This window comes from Agelaius phoeniceus, chromosome 14, assembly GCF_051311805.1.
Source record: "Agelaius phoeniceus isolate bAgePho1 chromosome 14, bAgePho1.hap1, whole genome shotgun sequence".
NCBI classification, from domain to species: Eukaryota; Metazoa; Chordata; class Aves; order Passeriformes; family Icteridae; genus Agelaius; species Agelaius phoeniceus.
In genome coordinates this window covers 14109368-14128924 of record NC_135278.1, presented here as the reverse complement: position 1 = coordinate 14128924, position 19557 = coordinate 14109368, and the positions used below count along the sequence as shown (strand labels likewise).

Below are 19557 nucleotides of genomic sequence, written 5' to 3'. Positions count from 1 at the left end.
GGAGAACCCCATTTCCAAAGATTAGTCCCTGCACCAAAACCTGCTTCCTCTTGAGCAGCTCTTCCTACCTGGGTTGACATCCAGGAAAAACCTAACATTTTACATACAATTATTTGTCATGGAAGGAAGTCTTAAAATAGCAAGCATCTTCTAAGGCTCTTAAGAATCAAATAAAAGAAAAAAAAAAAAAACAACAAACTCACAGAAGAATTTTACATTTGATAAATGCCAGATTTGTCTGAGGAATCTTTGTGGCACTGGGGATGTCTCACCAGTTCCTTGAGAGACACAGGGGAGCCAGCACGAAGGGGTGTGGAGGCTGTCTTTGGTTTTGGTTTGAATGCTCCTCCCCCCTTCTGAAATTTCTGCTCCCAAGCCAGCTACTGGAGTCAAACAAGGTTATTCTCCTTCAGCTTTTTTTTTTTCACCTCCTCTCTTGTCCTTCTACCACAAAGCCCCAGTGGTGGAAGCAGTCTCAGCGTGTGTGGGGTCTGGGTCTTTGGGATGTAGGGTGTCTGCCTTGAGTGCTCCATGCCAGAGGAAAAGAATCTCCAAGGCCTGGGCTAGATGGCAACTGCTCTCAAGTTTATCAAACAAGGATGCTCCCAACAGATATGCAGAAATGGGAAGGCTCCACTGGTACTGGTAAAACAATCACTCCAAGAAAATGAACCCGAGGTGACAATTTTTACACCCAGTTATTGAAAAGGATTCTTGCCAAGCACTCCTCTCTGTGTCAGTAAGGTTTTAATTACTGTGCTGTAGCTGTAAACACTCAGTTGCATGTACAAATATTTTAACTTGTTGCTTCCAGGAGAAGAGGGATCAACTTAAACTCCATCTGCCTGTTGGTGATGAGAAAGGTTGCTTAAAAGAGGATAGGAAGAGCTCACACAGTTTAATTATGACTCCTGAAGCTCTCTATTTTAAGTAAATGAGTTACGACTCCAGCATATGCAAGAATACAACAGCATAAAGTGAACATTTCTGAAATGATGACTGCTAAGGCAGGCACAAGCTGTTCTCAAGCTCAGGGAGTGCTGGAGGTCCCTCCAGTCACTTCACCAGCAAATCATTGCACAATAGCAGGGCTGGACTCACAAACAGCACTGATACTGGAACCACAGCACACATCTATAAATGGAAATATCTCAGTCTCACCAGGCTTTGGAGACTTGTTTTGTTTCTATGGGTTGGTGATCATTTACATGCAAGTTTTCTGAAAAAAGGTGAGAAGTAAGAATTTAGGATTGAGTTCTTACCCTGATCTCAGGAGGACCTTGGGCAGCAGCTCAGCTGAGCATTCAGGTCACTTGCCTCGCTGGCAGCACACAGCTCCTGCAAGTCAACCTAGCTGAGGCAGAGGCTCATTTTTCCTGGCATTTGTACCTCTTCCAGAGGGAAGTATCTATCCCTCTGCTAAATGCAGCAACCACTGAAGGGTTCATTCCAAAAACACAGCCCCTGAGCACTGGCACGGATACCGGCGTTCCCTCAGCAACTGTGTCACTCTGGAGAAGGTGGAAGGAAAACACCCGTCCTTTGTCAAGGAAGACACAGCAGCCCAAGAGCTGATTTAGCTGCCAACAAATCCTGCAGGATAATTTTCAACCAGACCAAGCAAGTGCCAAATCTAAGTGTGATTTTTGGAAGGTGCCATTCATGGCAGAATTGCAGAGAGAAGCAGAGGCAATATTAAAAGCATGAGTTATGGACAAGTACAGGGCTGATTATGTGCAAGGTATAACATCCTGATTCCCTGTATCCAGATACATATTCTGGAGTATAATTGATTCCAGAATTTTTCATTTCAGTGGAAAAAACCTCTGTATGTGTCACTGGGCTTCAGGGAGTGGAACTGCAGCTTCTTGATGACATGCTTGAGCTGCTTTCCAACAATTTCAATGCAGTTTCTGTTTTGCAAAAGCAGGGAAAGGAGCAGATACAGATAAATAACTATTTCACTCTCCTCCAACAGCATTCATTGACCCAGAGAGGCTGTGGACTCCCCATCCCTGGAACTGTTCAAGGCTGGGTTGGACAAGGCTTGGAGCAACCTGGTCTGGTGGAGGTGTCCCTGCCCCTGGCAGGGGTGGAATGAGATGGTTTTTAAGGTCCCTTCCAACCCAACCCATTCCATATTCTGTGATTAACTGCCCTATTAAAGCAAACCACAAAGGCTCCCCACTTCTTCCCAAGAGTTAAGACCTTCAGTATTTCCCACCAGCAGGCAGAAGCTTCTTTATTTCCCTACAACTTCCTTTAGGTATAAACTAGGGACACATGTAACTCATATTCAAAAGTGTTTAGGTTTATTCTTCTTTATTCCTAGAGTTGTCACAGACCTGCAAGGCAGCATTGCATGAGGAAAACAAGGTAAGATTTTCATACCTGCTTGCATGTTAACTAGACTGGGTGGAAGTAAATTACAATTGATATTCTGATTTTAAAAGAAAGCATTTAATCCCAGAAGGAAACAAGAATATGGTTATCTAAAAAAGTGCAGAAACAGCAAAACACATTTATTTTTCCATTTATTGGCACTTATTTGAAAAATAGCATAAATATTCAACAGAAAAGAGACAAGTTGACCCACACTCAGCTATTAAACCCCCCTATACTGATGTGTCTTCTAGCAAAGACTGGAAGAGACACCAGGAGGTTCCTTCTTAAGAAATAAGCAAGATTTAAAAAAAAAAAAAAAAGAGTCTTGCTGTCACCCCAGAAGAGTGGTGGCACAGCAACTCTTTGGCACAAACCTGAAACTGCAAAGCCAAATTTTGCCTCAGCAGAGAGAGCAAACAGAGCCCAGCACTCCTGTGTGCCTCTGCCAGGGACAAAGGGCAGCTGGACTCGGGCAGGGGCTGCAACCAGCAGGGTGATTATTACAATAATTTAAGAGGAATGATACCAGAAGTAAACCATGTTGTATGTTAACTAGAACAGAGTCAGACTATTAAATACATTCTATTTTCTCTCTACAATAAGGACACACAGAAATGGGTCACTGGCCCTCAGGTTGCCAGGTCTTTGCACTCCAAGTCATCCCTTTCTCATTTTGATGGCTGCTGTCAGTCAAAGCTTCATCCATGTGAATCTTTCACAGCAGAGTTCAGGGCAGGTTTTTCTCCTACTTGAGGAAGTTTCCATACTTTTCTCACTTTATGACACACTACAAAGATTTAGTGTTTAAAAATAAAACATTTTGCTTCATTCTTAACCTCTCTGGAGAGAAGGTTGGAAACCACATAGCACAGATGCACAGACATGTACAAAAAGGGACTCAGCTGGGGGAGTTCAGCTGCACAACCCCAGTGAGGGGGTCACTGCAAAATCCCAGACAGCTGTCATAGGGGGTCTGCAAATTCTTCCTCCTGGTTGGGGAATTTCAGAGTTGAGATCAGGATGTCTCAACACACCGACTTTTCAAGCATCTCAGATTACCAGATCCAGGCTTCCAATCAGCATCTGAAGTTTTCAACAGCAGAAATGACTTGATGCCATTGTTTGAGGAAGCAACATCAGGAAATTAAATACAGATTAAATATGTTTGATGGCCTAAGGCTGTAAAAAGGCATTCAAGATTCCTCACTGTATCTGTCATAGATGAGGACAAATACTGACTTAAAATAATGCATTTCTGAAGTACTAAATACTACAATCTCAGGATTTAATGCATTTTTCCAAATATTGTCACTATTTTTCCCTATTAAAAGACCTTTAACAGAGCATCTACCACTCCTATACATCATCTAAATGGGGAAGAAAAAGAAACAAATGCCAGATACAAAACCCCAGAAGAATGTTCCACACCTAATTTAGATTTAGTCACAACAGCAGTCATGATCATGAATGAAATCCAACATATAAATTTGACAATTTACCAACTTGTTATTTTCTGACATCCACTGGAACACAGAATTGATTAAGAGCCAATCATAACAGAACACAATAATATTAATAATAATCAATTTCCCCCCTTCAATATTCTCCCTTTCATATGAAGAAGGAAAAAAATATAAAGATCTAACACTCTGGGAATAGAAACAATTAGTAAGCTGCTTCATTGGTTTTAGGCTGAGGACAAATGTGAGTTATCTGCTCCTCCACAGGCAGGGAGGACAGAGGCTGCTGGCAAGCCAAGTCTTCCACAAGCAGGACACAAGTCCAGTGTTTGTAACTCATGCCAAGGAGATCCCATCACTGCAAACCTGCCTGCTGACTGACGTGAGCACCCAACGTGTCTGCAGCCCAAATGCTTCTGTACTGTAGTAAATGTCATACAAATCACTAGAAAGGTGAATTCCTCCTCAAGGAACTATTCTGGAAGTTTTCTAGAAGTAATGACATTGCTGGAAGTTCCTATGAGGAACAGAATGGGTCACACACAACAGAAAGTCGGGGCGATATCCGCCTGTATCCCAGTGTCCAGCAGCAGATTCTGCTCCTCAGTTCATTGGTAACTTGGCCATGAGATCCACGGGCAAAAACGGGGATCTGGAGTCAGAGAGTGACACTGGAGAGTCTGTGCTGGTGCCAGCTTCAGCTGGGGAGTCACAGGAGGAGCCTGCACTGCTCCTGTTGTCATCCAGGGTGTGCGAGGACAGACTGAAAACAGAGAGACACCAGGGCTGAGAAACAAGGCACTGGCTCAGGAAAGTGCCCAAAACCAGCCCAAATCACCCCAAAGCCATCCTAAACACACGTGCAGCTCTGAAGGAGCAGCAAGCCCTGTGATCTGAAATACCCCTGCAGCCACACACAGTCACTTCCAGACTCACACAGGACACTCTGCCCATGTTCTCCTTTGCTCACCCAAAACAGGGCACAGATCAGAAGTTCCAGATGGAACAATCCACTCCAGCTTTACTCCATCCTCAAAGCCCTGGGCCAAAACAACAGCCTGAGGCCTTTTTGCCATGAGAGCCAATGATAAATTGTCCATCTTCCATGGTACTATGTATTTCACAGGACACAAATTCATAACTACAGCTGATCTGTCATCAGTATGGCAGCAGAGAGATTTTTTTTAAATTACCCTCTCCTACACCAAGAGGCAGCAATTGAAGCCACACTGCTATCCCCACTGTAAACACAGTGTGCAAAAAAGATGTTTTTAAAGTACCTTTAAAACACCTATTTTGCTATTGCTACTCAAAGCTGCTGCATGACTTGTACATCAGCTGAGAGGCAAAAAGACAGAAATACAGTGAACAACCCTTGGCAGTTGTGTGGGCACACCCTATGTAGGATTAACCTTTTGACTAAAACACTAATATCACAAAATCCCTTGCTACTACCAATCACTACAATTTTTAACAAAGTACTTTTTATCTCCTCCCAGCTTCTCTGACCCTCCAGGGAGGGTCAGACAAACTCATGTTCCTCTGTGACTAAGAACAAGGGAAAAGAAGAAAACCCCAGTTCACCCAAAAAGCATCAGCACTGACATTTGATTGCAATTTGAATCAGACTCCAAAAGCTGTCATCCATGAGGTGTCTTTTCCTAAACATGCTCAACATCCCATGTTATCAGCCAGGCCTAGAAACTGCAGAATTGAAGAGAACATTGCTGCCTGTTTACTGTGATAATTTCAGTGCTGTAGCATTATGAGGTATCTCTATTAAAAAAAGACAAAAACAAGCACAAAAAACTTCAAGCATTCTCACTGCTGGAAAAAAAAGAGATTTGTAATGCTTCTGCTGAAGGGACAATAAAGAGATAAAGAGCAGAGATTTACCATGCCCCAAGGTCCGCCTGATGCGCAGCCTCGGGGGTTAGCATGGTGCTGGATCCTTGGAATAATCTTTTTGGGTGATCTTCCATCTCTGTCACACCTTTGGGAAGAGATACCGAGTGGTAAAAATTACAGCTCACCTAAACTAAAATCTGCTTTCAATGTACTTCTACAGAGCAAACAGAATAGAGGTTCAAACTTACAATATTTCATATGTTGAACATAGAATTTAGATGCTGAAATTTTAAAGACTATTTTCTGGAGCCATTTTGTCCAAGCTTCAGTACAGTTTAGTGAATAATTAACTAAGGCTTAGATATCAGATATTTATCCTTCAGTAGTGAAGAATAATCCTTTTGTTTCAGTTTACCCAGCTATCACTTCACTGACCAGCTTCACCAGAGTAGAGAAGCTGAAAATAAGGAAAAGGAACAAGCCCCAGAATTATCACAGAACTTTTCTATTGACTTTGACTTCCAAACACTCTGGAAGAGGAGAGGATAGATATGTGCTTAAAAAGGCTATGACAGAACTCTGATGAAAGTGTTTTAAAAGTTGTCTCAGAGCCAGAGATGTTCTGTAACAGAGGTGAAGCTTGAGGATATAAAAATAGGTGCAATAAAATTTTCAGAAGTTAAACTTGAAGGAAAATACAGAAAGACAGAGAAACATTTCCTAATAAAGCTGTAAGGTGCCTACCAGGCCTGTGCATCAGCTTTGGGTTTTGAAGAGTTATTTTAAATGTACAGTACCTGTGTGCTTCAGTTAACCAGGACTTTCAAAGTTTTCTGTTTAAGTTAAATATACCAATAGTTGTAATTATTGTTTTGTTAAGCAGGCTACATCAGATTTTTTGTCACATCTATATGACCACAGCAATGGGGATGAACTAGAACAAAACAACTATTAGCTTTATGGAATTAAAAGCTTTATGGAATAGTAAAATCTAATTTAATGATTTATCTGTTTCATTATGCGTACTATCTTCTATTTCTAGTTACTTTTTGAAGTATCAGCCAACTGGACAGAATTATGAAGAAAGCTATATGAATTATTACATAACTAACAAGTTGGCCTATTGTATTTGCCAAACCCAAATACTGTACCTTTTCTTTTCATTGATCCAAGAACACTTGGTCGAATGCAGTTAATGGGGCTCTGGCTTCTCCTGCTAAAAGAAGACAAATGCTGCACTGAGATCACCATTGAAAGAGAAAGGTTGAAAAAAAGAATCAAAAGATATTCAGGAAACAAACTACTGGGTGGAAACCATTAAGAAAATAGGCATTAAAACAGCTTATCCAAAAAAAGATCTTTTTTTTTCCCCTCTGAAGATAGGCCAGGAAGGATAGAACTGAGCAGGAAATGTTTAATTACATTATTTCACAACTGGGGCAGGCAGTCTAAAAGCTCTCATCCAGGCACTGACAACATCTCAGCTGACAGGCTGAACTGTGAGGGCCTAGTAAAATTTAATTGTATACCCACATCACTCAAAGGAGTAACAAACCCTAAATCTGTTTGTGTTTCCTTTCCCTCAGAATTCAATTACTAAAGATGTGAATGAGAGCAATACAGAGACTACACTGGCAAGACTGATGCCACAATGCAGCCCATTTCCCAATGTTATGACATGAGGAGTTTGACAAATGTTTTACAACACTGTAAAATCTAAACTCTGCATGAATATATGAAACTGTGTTTGTGCTCAGAAATCAATTATGGATGCAACAAATCCTGGTATTTCAAATGCCTACTATGAACAAGCTTTGTTAATTTTCTATCATTGGTATGATCTGGTGACTTACCTTGAAAATCTCCTTGTTGGACTTGGGCTGGGACTTGGAGGCAAGCCACTGCTGCTCACCAGACTTTGCAAAGATGGTGAGAAACATTGCTGAGAGGAAAAGAGTTTGTGTTATTATAAATACTGTATCACTCCCGTGTGGTAACAGTTGATGCTTAACTGCAGAGAAATAAACAATCCAGTATCAAATTCAGCAGCCAGTCATTGGCTGTACTGAGACATCACTTTTTGCTACTGAGAAAAAAAAATTAAAATTGGACAGATTCCATTTTCATGCAGATGTATTTCACTGTACTCTGGTTAAACAAACTTATTTGGTTTTTATTAACCACAGCATAACAGCTGAACACTCCACAGAAATTCACATCCTCAACATAAGCAGCTGGTGTTTTCTGGTTTGGGGTTTTAGGGGGTTTTATTTACTCTCTAGTTTCTTGTTTGCAGCTGAGGTAGAAAGGAGCAGGTGGCTTAATCTTCTGCTACTGATTTGGTTGAATTTATTTAGCTCTACTTAAGATAAAACCATTATTATCACATTTTGCTCACCTTCCCTATTCCTCGTGTAGGTGAAGGAGCTGGAGAAACTGGAACAAAGTCTACTTGCTTTGGTGATAGTGATTTTTCAAAATCATTGTCACTCTGTAAACAGTACACATAATAAATCTCACAAGCAGGTACCTTAACAAGAAAAGGACTGATTGGTGTGAAATCCCAAAGTTATCCTCCATCATATCAACAATTATTAGGCAGCCATTTATGAGCTTATGCTTAACAAAACCAAAAAAGCCTTAAACATTACATGGAGAGTATCAGAACATGGAAGAAAATCTGAATAGGCAGACATCCATGCAATTTCCTTTTGACACAGCAGCCCAAGGAACCCACATGTACCTTGAACAGTTGATAATTCTATGTCTTGTTAGTGTGATAAATTGCTGATCAAAAGCAGTACTATGATAACAACTTAACTGTAGGTCAAACTATCAAAGGAAATGTTGACATGAGAGTCTCTAGTGTCCTGATACTGATGATAGAAACACAAATTAAAGCATGAATGCATTACCAGGCTCAAGCTCTCCTCCCATGAGTGGCTCATCTGCATTGCTACTTGCACTTCTCTATAAAGAAGAAAAGAAATGTATTGTGCTGGGCCCACAGACGGCTGCAGTGACTGTTCTGCTTTGCCTTAGTGCTCACCTTTCTCGAACGGTTTCTCTGTTCAGCAAATTCATTCCTTCCTCCTAAAAGATTAGCACATGAAAAAGTAAGGTCAAAAGAAACCCCACTTTGTTCCAGCAAATCAGAAAAGCTGTGGTTTCACTTCCCTTTGGCATGTGGAAAATTTAATTCAACTCAGTTAAGCAACAATAACCTCAAGTTTTCATCCACGGAAAGGAGTGAGGAGAGGATGGGAAAGATGTAGCAGGAGAGACCATCATGTAAGAAGTGCTTATGTGAGCTGGTTGTTTCCCAAGCAGCTTTATTTTCATTACTAACCAAGAAGTAGCCACCAAACTGGAGTGTCTTTATGCAGTCTTGAGTAATTTCATTTTACAAAGGGGACGCTAGTACAGATAAACCTCAAAAACATGGCTGGGTTCTTACCTGACCCTATGGATTGGTGACTAACTAGACACTTGTCAGCATCTCATTTGCAATACACTGCATTGCACACCATGAATTCAGGAGTCAGTGAGGGTTTTTTTCTTAAAAAAACTCCATAAAATATTATTAAGATGGATCAAATATATAAAATTAAACTAAACATTAACACCAAGTACAAACATGACTCAATCTCCTCTTAGGCAGACACCATTCCTTAAAATGAACTGAATGCTACCCAGTTTGTTCAGTGAATGAGTAGGTTCCCTAATTCAAAGTAAAAGTTCAAGTAAACATCTTCACAATCCTCATCATAAGTAGGAGGAGTCCAACTTCTTCACCTGTGTGATCATTTGCACAGATTTGAAAGAGATCAGAAGTGAATCACACAGGTTCTCAGTGAGTATACAGGACATGGAATTAATTCCAACTAGTGAATCTAAAGCTCAAACACAAATGAGGAAATTACACTATTTGCTTCAATAAATGAACAACATAAACATGAATGAGAAACATTTTCCAGAAGATTGAATTATCAAATTTTACTTCAGGTAATAGAGCAGAGCCACAAGAGTTCATTCCTTTGCTCTCAGCATATTTCTCATTATATCTCCCTGCTCACTGCAGGGGGGTTGGACCAGATGACCTTTAAAGGTCTCTTTCAACCCAAACTAATTTATGATTCTATGATATTTACATATTAATCCTAAGCATTTTTATATTGATAAAAAGAGCTGCACAACAGACCTGAGTGCTTCAGAATCTACTCAAGCCAGTGAATTATTTACATAATGAAAGCAAGCAGTTATTTTCCTCAGGATTACTGTGCAACTACCTTAAAAAACCGAGGTAGGAAGCAGAAGTGCCTTCCACCACTCAGGCACCATACCCTAAAAATGCTGCCTGAAGCATTAAATTGTTTTCTTAACTTTTGACCCTGTAAAAATCAAGCCTGTCCATTGAAAACTAGCCAGCTAAAAAAAAATTTAAAAAAAAATTAAGAATCTTCAAGCCAATTTTATAACCATTCTACTATCAAAAAGATATAAAATGAAGGAGACATAAGAGTTGGAGCTTGTTGATTTTAAAGCTGGATTCTTCAGCCTGTGGTGTGCTGGCTGGGAGCAGAGCTATTTGAGCCTGCTCAGATATTCCCCACACCACCCCCCCTCCTGAGTGTTTGCTCTGCTGCCCTTCCCCCTCCGTTCCTGCTGTGACAGCACAAGTACAGGGATCTGGATAAGAAAATTATACAGATGAAAAATAGCCCAGCCAGAAGAGTACAGACTATTTTTCAGCCAGAGTGCTTCCTTATCCTGCTCATTTTCTGGCTGCACAAGAGTCTTGTGCCAATACAAGTTAAGGAACACTTTGTTATTGGCCCCGAATATTTATGCTGGCACTGCTGCCAAAAACTTGGTGAAACTTTACCCTAAGGGTTTACATTAAAGGTTTCCTTTCTAAAATGTCCATTTTAAGAATCCTCTCTCTGCTTAAATCTTCTCCTTGCTGTAAGATGCATTTTGCTTCATGAAACATGGAACTGGGCAGGCAGTTTGAAAATGGAATCTACAGCCAGTTGAAGGACATTAAACACTGACTGCAAAAAACCCCAGTCACCTATAGAAAACTCATTTAGAAGAATCTGTGCTTACTTGTTTGATTTGATGAAGACGGCTGCTAGGAATACGGACAGGAGACGATGGCACAAACTGCAAAACAAAGCCACACACAATTGAAAGTACAGCAGAAGGGAGGAAAGGTGCCACAGAAGTGTCAGTAAACTAGTGTTGCCCCAAACTAAAATTTAAAAACTGATTAAAAAAAACCCCATATCACTTATAACATTCTCAGTGTATAAATAACCTACATTACTTGCAAGAATGTTGCATTCTTGCATGTTAACATGCATTCTTGCATGTTAATATGTATTTCCACATTATACTGCTTTGTAAGCTCACAGATGCTAATTGGTATCAGCCTGGCTTCCATTCCATTTCCAGGCAACTAGAACTGACAGCTTTCCCCACAGAATGGAGCTGCTTTTCACTAGCACACTGTTACCCCTAGTATATATGTTGGCATATATATTTTCCTTTATGTGACTCAGAATATTTATTTTCATTTAAGTGGTCCAGAAAGCTCCCCAATAGATCCCTTGAAATACAAAGCCAAAACAACAAATTGTACAAAAAGGTTCCTGGATTGTTGTCTGCTTATAAATGAGTACTTTGACAGGTGAAAAAAATCAGCTATTAGAAGGCTAACAAAGAGTTAAACACTTTCTTTATGGTTTCTCAAGAGCTTCACCAATTTGGGTGAAATCAGAGAAGACGTCACTAAAAATGGTCTTCTGTTAATGTTGACAGTTTTGCACCAAGATCTCACTGGAATGCTATGATCTAAAACTGCACACCCCAAACCGAGTAATTTAAAGTGATTATTTTCTCAAAATATCATTTTCTTTCATAAATTTCCCACCTCTCACATTGTCAGCCCTCAGTTTATTTATGTCATAGCCATTCGGGGAACAAAAATTCTAAACTGAAGCCTTGAATAGAGGTTTAACCTCTCTGTAAGATGACAATCCTTCCAAAAAATAAGGTGTCTTTTCAAAATGGATGTGTTCAGTAAGTAAGGCTTGCATTATTATAGGTGTTTTTATACTTCATTCATTATAAGGCTTCATCTGCTTCACAAAACATTACTGGAGCTCTTCATCATGCTGAGGCTGGAGACATTCATTTAGCTGTTACTGCACCATCTTCTAATCAGTGCCATGGAGAATACAAGGATTTTGCTGCCTGACAGGGTAAGTTAGCACAGACTATTAATGCTTCATACATCCAGAACCCTCCTTCTAAAAAAACAAACATGAACACATCACACCCTGCTTCTCACAAAAGAATTCAGCCTATCAGGCTCACACAGAGGATGACTAACATTTCTGCCAGAATTTAGTCATCATAATACACAAGACTAAAGTCTAACAACTATAATATCTTGATTTGCTACTTTTAAGGTCCAGTTTAGGTCAGCTTTTCTATTATACTGCGTTCCCAAAAATCCTGTGCACCTAATAAAAATTCCTCCAAGCTGCACCAGCCAATGCAGACCTTGAGTTGACCTTGATTCTCACACACAGAAAAGGATTTGGACAATAGTGCATTCCTGCCTATTCACTCTGTCATTCCACACTAGAAATGCATTTGTTCCACTCATTATATTCTAATATTATGACTGTGATCCACATACTTTAAGGTTTGACATTAATAGAATATGCAAAAAAACAGTGGTTTGCAGTATAAAACAAAAAATGTAAAAAGACAATGAAGTGTTCCTCTGCAGGGTCTGATGCACTAACACAGCTCTGAGGATCCCACATCTTGTTTCCAACAGGTCATCATCCTTGCTTTGTCAGTGTGTAAAACTCACTTTTGCTCTGCTTGCATCCTTTGATTTAATTCTTGTGGAAAGAAAGCTCTGTCACTTTCAAAGGATACTTGCTAAACTGAACCCATATATTAAAATTATGCTACTCAAATCCCCATTGCTTTAAGAGAGCAAAAAGCTTATTAAAAACATTACAAACTATTATACTTTGACCTTTCCCCCAATACAATGTGTCAGATGCTGTGCTCCAGAGCAGGTAAAGTTCCAGCAGTGCCAGGCTGGCAGGAGCCACTGCCCAGGTGAGCAGGGACTGCCCCAGTGCCTGTGCCCTGCCCTGCAGTGCCCTCTGCCTCCTGCAGCACAGCCACTTGAACCCAGCAGGGAAAATACCCAGGTTAAAAAAAAAAAAAAATAGAAAAAATTTAACATCAGCTTCTGCTGAAATAGCACCTAAGTATCTAACCACAGACTCTGCTTAAGCAACAAAACAAAAACCCCAGCCGTGCAAAACAAATCAAAAAACCATCAAAACATTTACTCATTGGTATCTCCTGGAAGAAAATAAACTGCAGATACTGCAGAGCCTGGTTAACCCTCCCTTGGCAATTACATGTAGTGTCAGAAAACTGCAGATCAAGCCCCAGCCCAAATGGCAGCACTGCCCTTGCAGCCATCATTATAAACCAGCTGAAGTCTGAGACTTGGAGAAGCTGCTCAAAACCAGACTGTGGAATTCAGCTGAGCAACTGGGACAGCACTGAAGCTGCAGCTGATACTGTATGAGCTCCAGTTACCAGAGATTTTAGCAACTCCTGTTGTTCCCCTGACAGGGAACACCACACAGATTAGACAAACACTAATCAACTTTTTTTCTATGAAGTTTAACAGAATATAAAATTTAAGCTGTATTTGTAATACTTGTAATAAGAAGTTTCAGTTGCTTACTGAATCTTTTAACCCTCTTACAGTTTACACTGCAGTAAACCTTGGATTAGTTTTCTTAAATACAAAGAAGAGGGTTTTGAAATACACTTTATCACCTTCTTATGTAAAATTTAACTTACAAAATTAGATGTGATCTAGCTCCTTAGAATATCTCTAACATCATAAAACTAAATGTACTTCTTTGCTATAGGAAGAATACCAGGGAAGGTTGCTTAGGGTCCTTGATACTGAAAGTTTAATTCTATCACAAAATCATTTATCTGTGGATGATCCTGGTTTAAGACCACAGAAGGACAAGAATCTAAGATTCTTTCCAATTCCATCCTCCCTGCCATATTCAACAGAACCATAACCCAGATCAAAACTCAAAGGAGCATTTCAAAGCAGACAAGGCACTGATCTAGCAGTCAGTGGGGAACTTGATTTTCATGTAAGTAAAATTTCATGTATTTTTGCTAGCACCTGGTCAGCTGGGAGTGAAGAAGGACACTTTTTAATAACATTAGTGTGAGGGGATGGGTTAGGAGCATCATCCCATGAAGATGGAAACACTGGTTAAGTCCAGAAGACTGCAACACTTATGAGGGGCAGGCAGAAGAGCAGCCCATCAGTGAATTAGCTCCTGCTTCCCAGCAAGTTCTGGGCAAGGCATCCTGAATTAGCATCTTTTTAGCCCATCAACTGAGAATCTTCAGGAATAAACACAATAAACTGAGCTTTTGCCTTTGTTTTTCTCTCCTCTTGCCTGACCACAAGCCCAAACTGATTTATACTAAGTTGCTGTCCTAAAAATATGAAGAAAGAGACTTGATTAAGAAATCTTGACCATAACACTTTCTTTCAGTTTTTTCATCCCAGCAGGAGAAAGGCTTTTTCACCCATCTTTTCTTATACATAACTATTCTGGTTCTGTTACAGATGCAACCTTGCTGAAGTATTTGTCTGCACTTTTTTCTTAAGCATCAGAAATCATTTAAGACATTGACTATTGTTAACAGTACAGTTATATAATTTGTTTTCTTAGCAAGCTACCTTTCTTACTCTTACTTGGAACATCTATTTTACAAGCAAAGTTATGATCACAATGAAATACAAGCATTCTCCAAACCCAATGATCTACAAGTACCATTTCATTGCAGCTACAGCATATTAATGTCACAGTCTAGAGCCTTGTTTCTGAAAGCAACGTGGTATTGGTTTCCCAGACTGCAGTCTAGTTTTGTTCATTGCTGTTTGCACACTTCTGCCTGGCAGCTGTGGGGTGGTGCAGGAGTTTCCTTACCAGGCTGTGCCGATTCATCACCGTGGTGCTGTTCCTGCGGGTGCGCAGGACGCTGCCCTGGAACACCTGGGAATTATCGCTGCAAAAAGAAAAACCCGTCAGTGCCAAAGGCATTTCCTCCCCAGCAAAGAGCCCCTCTTCACACCAGCTCCCTTCCAAGGGCTGTGGCAGCTCTCCTGTGGAGACAAAGCACCCAGAGACAGGCAGGTGAGAACTCTTTCAGCTTGTTGGCACAGAGTGCAAATCAACTCGTTCATCCTCCAATTCCCACCTACTTCAATTAATGATTTCAATTAATCATTTTGTGTCTTCAGAATAATTGAAGAATTGTTTAGACTGTGGGGATTTATTATGTTTGGAATGGCTGCTGCTTGTATATTGCTTCAAATGTCATTCAACAGAACAAATGTATCAATGGCTCGTAAGCAGTAACTGAAACAAGCTTCAATCCCACAGATAAAACAGAATTAAAAAATACAGCATCTTGATAAATCTTATCACCACAAACATTTAATATCTTCTGAACATTTTTCCAGCAGAAGTTAAATTAAACTTACAGTAAACCCAGTTTTTAAGGCCCCACAGCAGCGTACCATTGAAATGGTATAGGATTATTTATCTGACACAAAATGAACTTCTTTCTCAAGGCAATTTCAGTTCTATTGATTCCTAAAGCAAGTTTTACTGGTCATGTCATCACCAATGTTATCAACAGCCAATGATCAGCACTTAATGAATGTGACTGCAGAAATAAACTTTCTTTTCTAGCAACCATAAAAAAATGTTGAGCCACAACCCTACAGTCCCCCTGCCCAAAAATCAATGAGGAACTGCAAAGGTGAACAAATCCAAATATAAGACTGTAATAAGATTCAAATTACAAGAATTCACATTGTATCTTTTTGTTTCAGCTGCTAACTTGGGATGAACAAAAGCCCCCCAAAATAAAATTTCTTTAAAACTAACCTGACCAACAGCACTACCTTGCTGTAAGGAGTGATAATCCTACTGCACTTTCATGACACACCATTGTCAGAATCCTCTAGTTTAAAACACACCAGTTAGACACATAAGTTTTAGACAGCTTTTAGGTAGCTGTAAATAAAAAACAAATAAAGCTTATACTGTGAAACAGAAGCCAACAGCAACTGGCATAAGCACTGTACTTTCTGCCAAGAAAAATGCATAGACTCTCCTTCTCCAAAATGTCAAGTACATAGGATCAGACATCATTTCCAATTTTCCAAGAAGTTTCACTCAGCTCACACCTGAGAGATCAAGCAGCTGCCATTTGACAGAGGTGGAAGGGGAGAAGCTGAAGGGATCCATGACATGATGTTTAGAGATGAGTTCTGGCTGAGGCCAGCAGCCACAATTCCTTTCAGTGTAAGTGCACTGGCTGGCATGCAAACACAGGACAAACAGCTCATCCTGAAATCCAGGGTCTGAGTCAAGGAAACAGGTTGGAACAATCCTGTCCCACATTACCACAGCCTGAGTCCAATACTCAGTGCTAACTAGCAAAGAGGGAGAGAAAAAAGACCTACAAATAATCCTATCTTTAATCTCCCTTGCAAAAACACCAGGACTGGTCAGATCTCAGACTTACTTTCACAGAAAACCACAGTTCCCATGAAAAATCAATTTTATTTGGCACAAAAACAAGAGTTAAAAGTTCTGTGAAATGTAAATTTTGTGATCTAAAATATTCCACTTATAACTGTTCTCTGGATCTATGGCAACTCATTTTCCAAATTCCCTACTAAAAAATGAAGAAGTCAAAACAAGAGGCAGAGGAGAAAAAGCAAGCTGTGTAAGAGCAAGAGCTTTTGTTTCAGTTTACCCAACAAAGCCATTCTGGGAAAAACTGAGGTTTCTTGCCAAGAGCTGCAATCTTGCAAAAACAGTATTCTGGTGGAAAATTCCAAACTAACAGGCAAACCACTGCAACCACCTCAGATTAGTTCAATGGCATTTCAGCTTTATTTGTATGAACACCTAACCCATAGTGCATGCACAGTGCCAAGGCAAGAGCTCAGGCTTATCCTTCTATCTGCCCAAACCATGGACTAAATAATTTGTTTGGGTTTTTTTTTAAAGACAAGGGTCTTACAATTTCCAATTTACAAAAGGCTGAGATTATAAAAATGTCTTGTCTCAGCTACTCAATTCGTTTACCTGCTCAGAAACCTCCCAGGGGAGAGCTGCCATACACAACCCTTCCATACTGCATCAAAATGTAAAATGGGAGTTGTTTCATTGTGATTATGTAAACGAATCAAAATTACATTCACTTAACATTAAATCACGATAGAATAAAAAGTAGTATTTCATCTGAACTGTCAGACACTGTTAACCATTTTGGTAAAAGAGGTGTGTGAGATTTGTTAATCTCTTGATACCCAGTTCCTTACAGAAACAAAAAAGGAAAAAAAATCAATCCACCAGGAAGTACTTATCATTTAATACACTACAGTTTATGAAACTTATTGTCAATATGCTCTCCCCAAAATGCAGACGTGCCACTAACAGCAGCAGCACATGGACCACCTCACAGCTGGATGGAAGCCACATCATGTAGCAGATGGGGCATCTCCCAACTTCTCAACAGCCCAGAGGAGACAAGCAACAGCCCTTTGGGTTATAAACTTACCCAAACAAAACTGTACAAGAAACCCTACCTGTCTGAAAGCTTTCACCTGCCCTTGCCTGCCACTGCCACTCTCTGTCCTGTCGGCTGAAGAGAGCCAGAGCTGGCAAACACCCAACCCTCCTGCAAACGGACCTGCCACAGGCTGGTGGCAACATCCACGCACAACTGTCCCCACAGCACACGGTATTTCTCCGGTAATGCATACTACAGGAATTAGTACCAGCCAGGAAAATTCCTGGCCACCTGACACACTGCTGTACACTAAATGCAAAACTTACGTCAAGGTCCCGTGAAATTACCTTCCTGACCAAATTTGCCTGATTGTTCCGAAAGCATTTACTGTTGTAATGATACACAGAGCAGTGATTTATTTTGTTCAGACCCGATCATCGCGATTGTTATTCCATGCAGAAGAACAGCCACAACTCTGACGTTGCGGACAGTGTTCTACAACACACAGCAGCCCTTGGTGAAAACAAAGCGTTTCAGTAAAACCAAAGCCCGTCTTCCCGGGCTTCCTCGCACCCCTCCATACGTTGGTATGCTCCCTAAATCCCTCCCAGCCCGGGACAGCGCTCAGGATCCCGCTTTTCCCCGTGCCGCCGCGGAGCATCCCCGGAGCCCCCGCACGGCCGGGCCGGGCCGGGAGCCCCCCGGGCCCCTCACCTGAGCCCGTGGATGAGCGGGGCGCTGTTCGACCGCCTCAGGCCGCCGCCGTCGCCCGGGGCCGCGGCGCTCCCCGGCGGCAGCTCCAGGTCCAGCTCCATCTTCTCCTGAGCCATCGCGGCGGCTCCGGCTCCTCCCGCTCCGCCCATCCGCGGCCTCAAGCCGCCGCTGCCCCGGCCCTGCCGAGCCCGCGGGCGGGGGGGCTGCCGCAGCAGCGAGGCCGCATCCCGGGGCTCCGGGGGCGGCCCGTGCCCGCTGTTCCCGCTGATTCCCGCAGCCCCCGCGGCCCCGCGGGCCCCGGGCCGCTCTCCCCGCCCGGCCCCAGCGCAGGCGGGCCCGGCCGCAGGGCGCAGGCGCAGCGCTCGGGCCGCGGCCGCTCGGGCACGGCTCCGTGAGGGGACAGACGTGAGGGGAGCGGTGCGCGCTCGTCCTGCGGAGCTCTCCGGCTAAGGGACACCGCTCTGATCAGAGCGCAGCGTGCTCGTCCTGCGGAGCTCTCCGGCTAAGGGACACCGCGCTGATCGGAGCGCAGCGTGCTCGTCCTGCGGAGCTCTCCGGGCAGGGGACACCGCGCTGATCAGAGCGCAGCGTGCTCGTCCTGCGGAGCTCTCCGGGCAGGGGGCACCGCGCTGATCGGACCGGAGCGTGCTCGTCCTGCGGAGCTCTCCGGCCAGGGGGCACCGCTCTGATCGGACCGGAGCGTGCTCGTCCTGCGGAGCTCTCCGGCCGAGGGACGCCGCGCTGATCGCTACACAGCGAAAATTCCGCCTCTGAGCTCGTAGCGAGATGTTCTCGCTCGCAGAAATACCAGCGGGTGGTTCTGTGCAGGACCAGGCAGCTCGAGGAATAAAACCAAACGTGCTATGTGTGGCCCTAGTTTATACCTAGAGGAGGTTGTGGTGAAATAGGTTGGAAGGGCAGTGCCACACTGGCTGGTGGACAGTGCTGGGGCTCCTAACTCTTGGAAAGAAGTGGGGAATCTGGTTTGCCTTAATAGGGCATTAACCCTAGAATCATGGAATGGTTTGGATTGGAAAGGACCTTAAAAACCATTTTGATCCATCCCCTGCCATGGGCAGGGACACCTTCCACCATCCCAGGTGGCTCCAAGCCCTGTCCAACCCAGCCTTGGACACTTCCAGGGACAACTTCTCCTAACATCCAGTCTAAACCCACTTGCTTTTGATTTGAAGCCATTCCCCCTTGTCCTGTCAATCCAGGCCCTTGTAAATAATCTCCATCTTTCTTGTAAATTTCCTTCAAGTACCTGAAGGCCACAATTAGGTCATCCCAAAGCTTCTCCGGTTTGAACAATCCCAATTGTCCCAGCCTTTCCTCAGGAGCGGAGCTCCATCTCTTCATCTGTTTATAGTGAGAGTTTCAGGCAGTCTTTAGGAACAGAAATAACCAGAGAAAGAGGGTAGATTATAGAAAGCTAAAACATTTTTTTCATGGGCTCCATGCTTACTAA

At 42.2% G+C, this 19557-nt stretch overlaps 1 protein-coding gene across 2 annotated transcripts; it reads right to left on the bottom strand.

Moving 5' to 3' along the window:
• Positions 1-2290: 2290 nt before the first annotated feature.
• LOC129125737 (P2R1A-PPP2R2A-interacting phosphatase regulator 1) lies at positions 2291-18584 on the bottom strand. 2 transcript variants are annotated; one of them, XM_054641337.2, is made up of 10 exons: positions 18087-18584; positions 14768-14846; positions 10803-10859; positions 8743-8786; positions 8609-8663; positions 8092-8184; positions 7547-7635; positions 6845-6906; positions 5742-5838; positions 2291-4608 (listed from the first exon to the last, which is right to left on the bottom strand). In XM_054641337.2, the coding sequence occupies exons 1-10, from the start codon at positions 18233-18235 to the stop codon at positions 4449-4451; spliced, it is 885 nt and encodes a 294-aa protein (XP_054497312.1). In that variant the 5' UTR covers positions 18236-18584; the 3' UTR covers positions 2291-4448. The 2 variants fall into 2 exon arrangements, with proteins under 2 accessions (XP_054497312.1, XP_054497311.1); XM_054641336.2 differs by having other exon boundaries at positions 6845-6909; positions 18087-18578.
• Between the last annotated feature and the right edge of the window lie 973 nt (positions 18585-19557).

Excerpts from the sequence above, each read along its gene's own strand:
- LOC129125737 (XM_054641336.2), bottom strand. The coding sequence starts at position 18,235 with ATGGGCGGAGCGGGAGGAGCCGGAGCCGCCGCGATGGCTCAGGAGAAG. Across the intron at positions 5,839-6,844 it reads TGGATCAATGAAAAGAAAAG|GTGTGACAGAGATGGAAGAT; the intron begins GTACAGTATTTG and ends CTCTTCCCAAAG. Across the intron at positions 4,609-5,741 it reads CAGGCGGACCTTGGGGCATG|TCTGTCCTCGCACACCCTGG; the intron begins GTAAATCTCTGC and ends CTCTGTTTTCAG.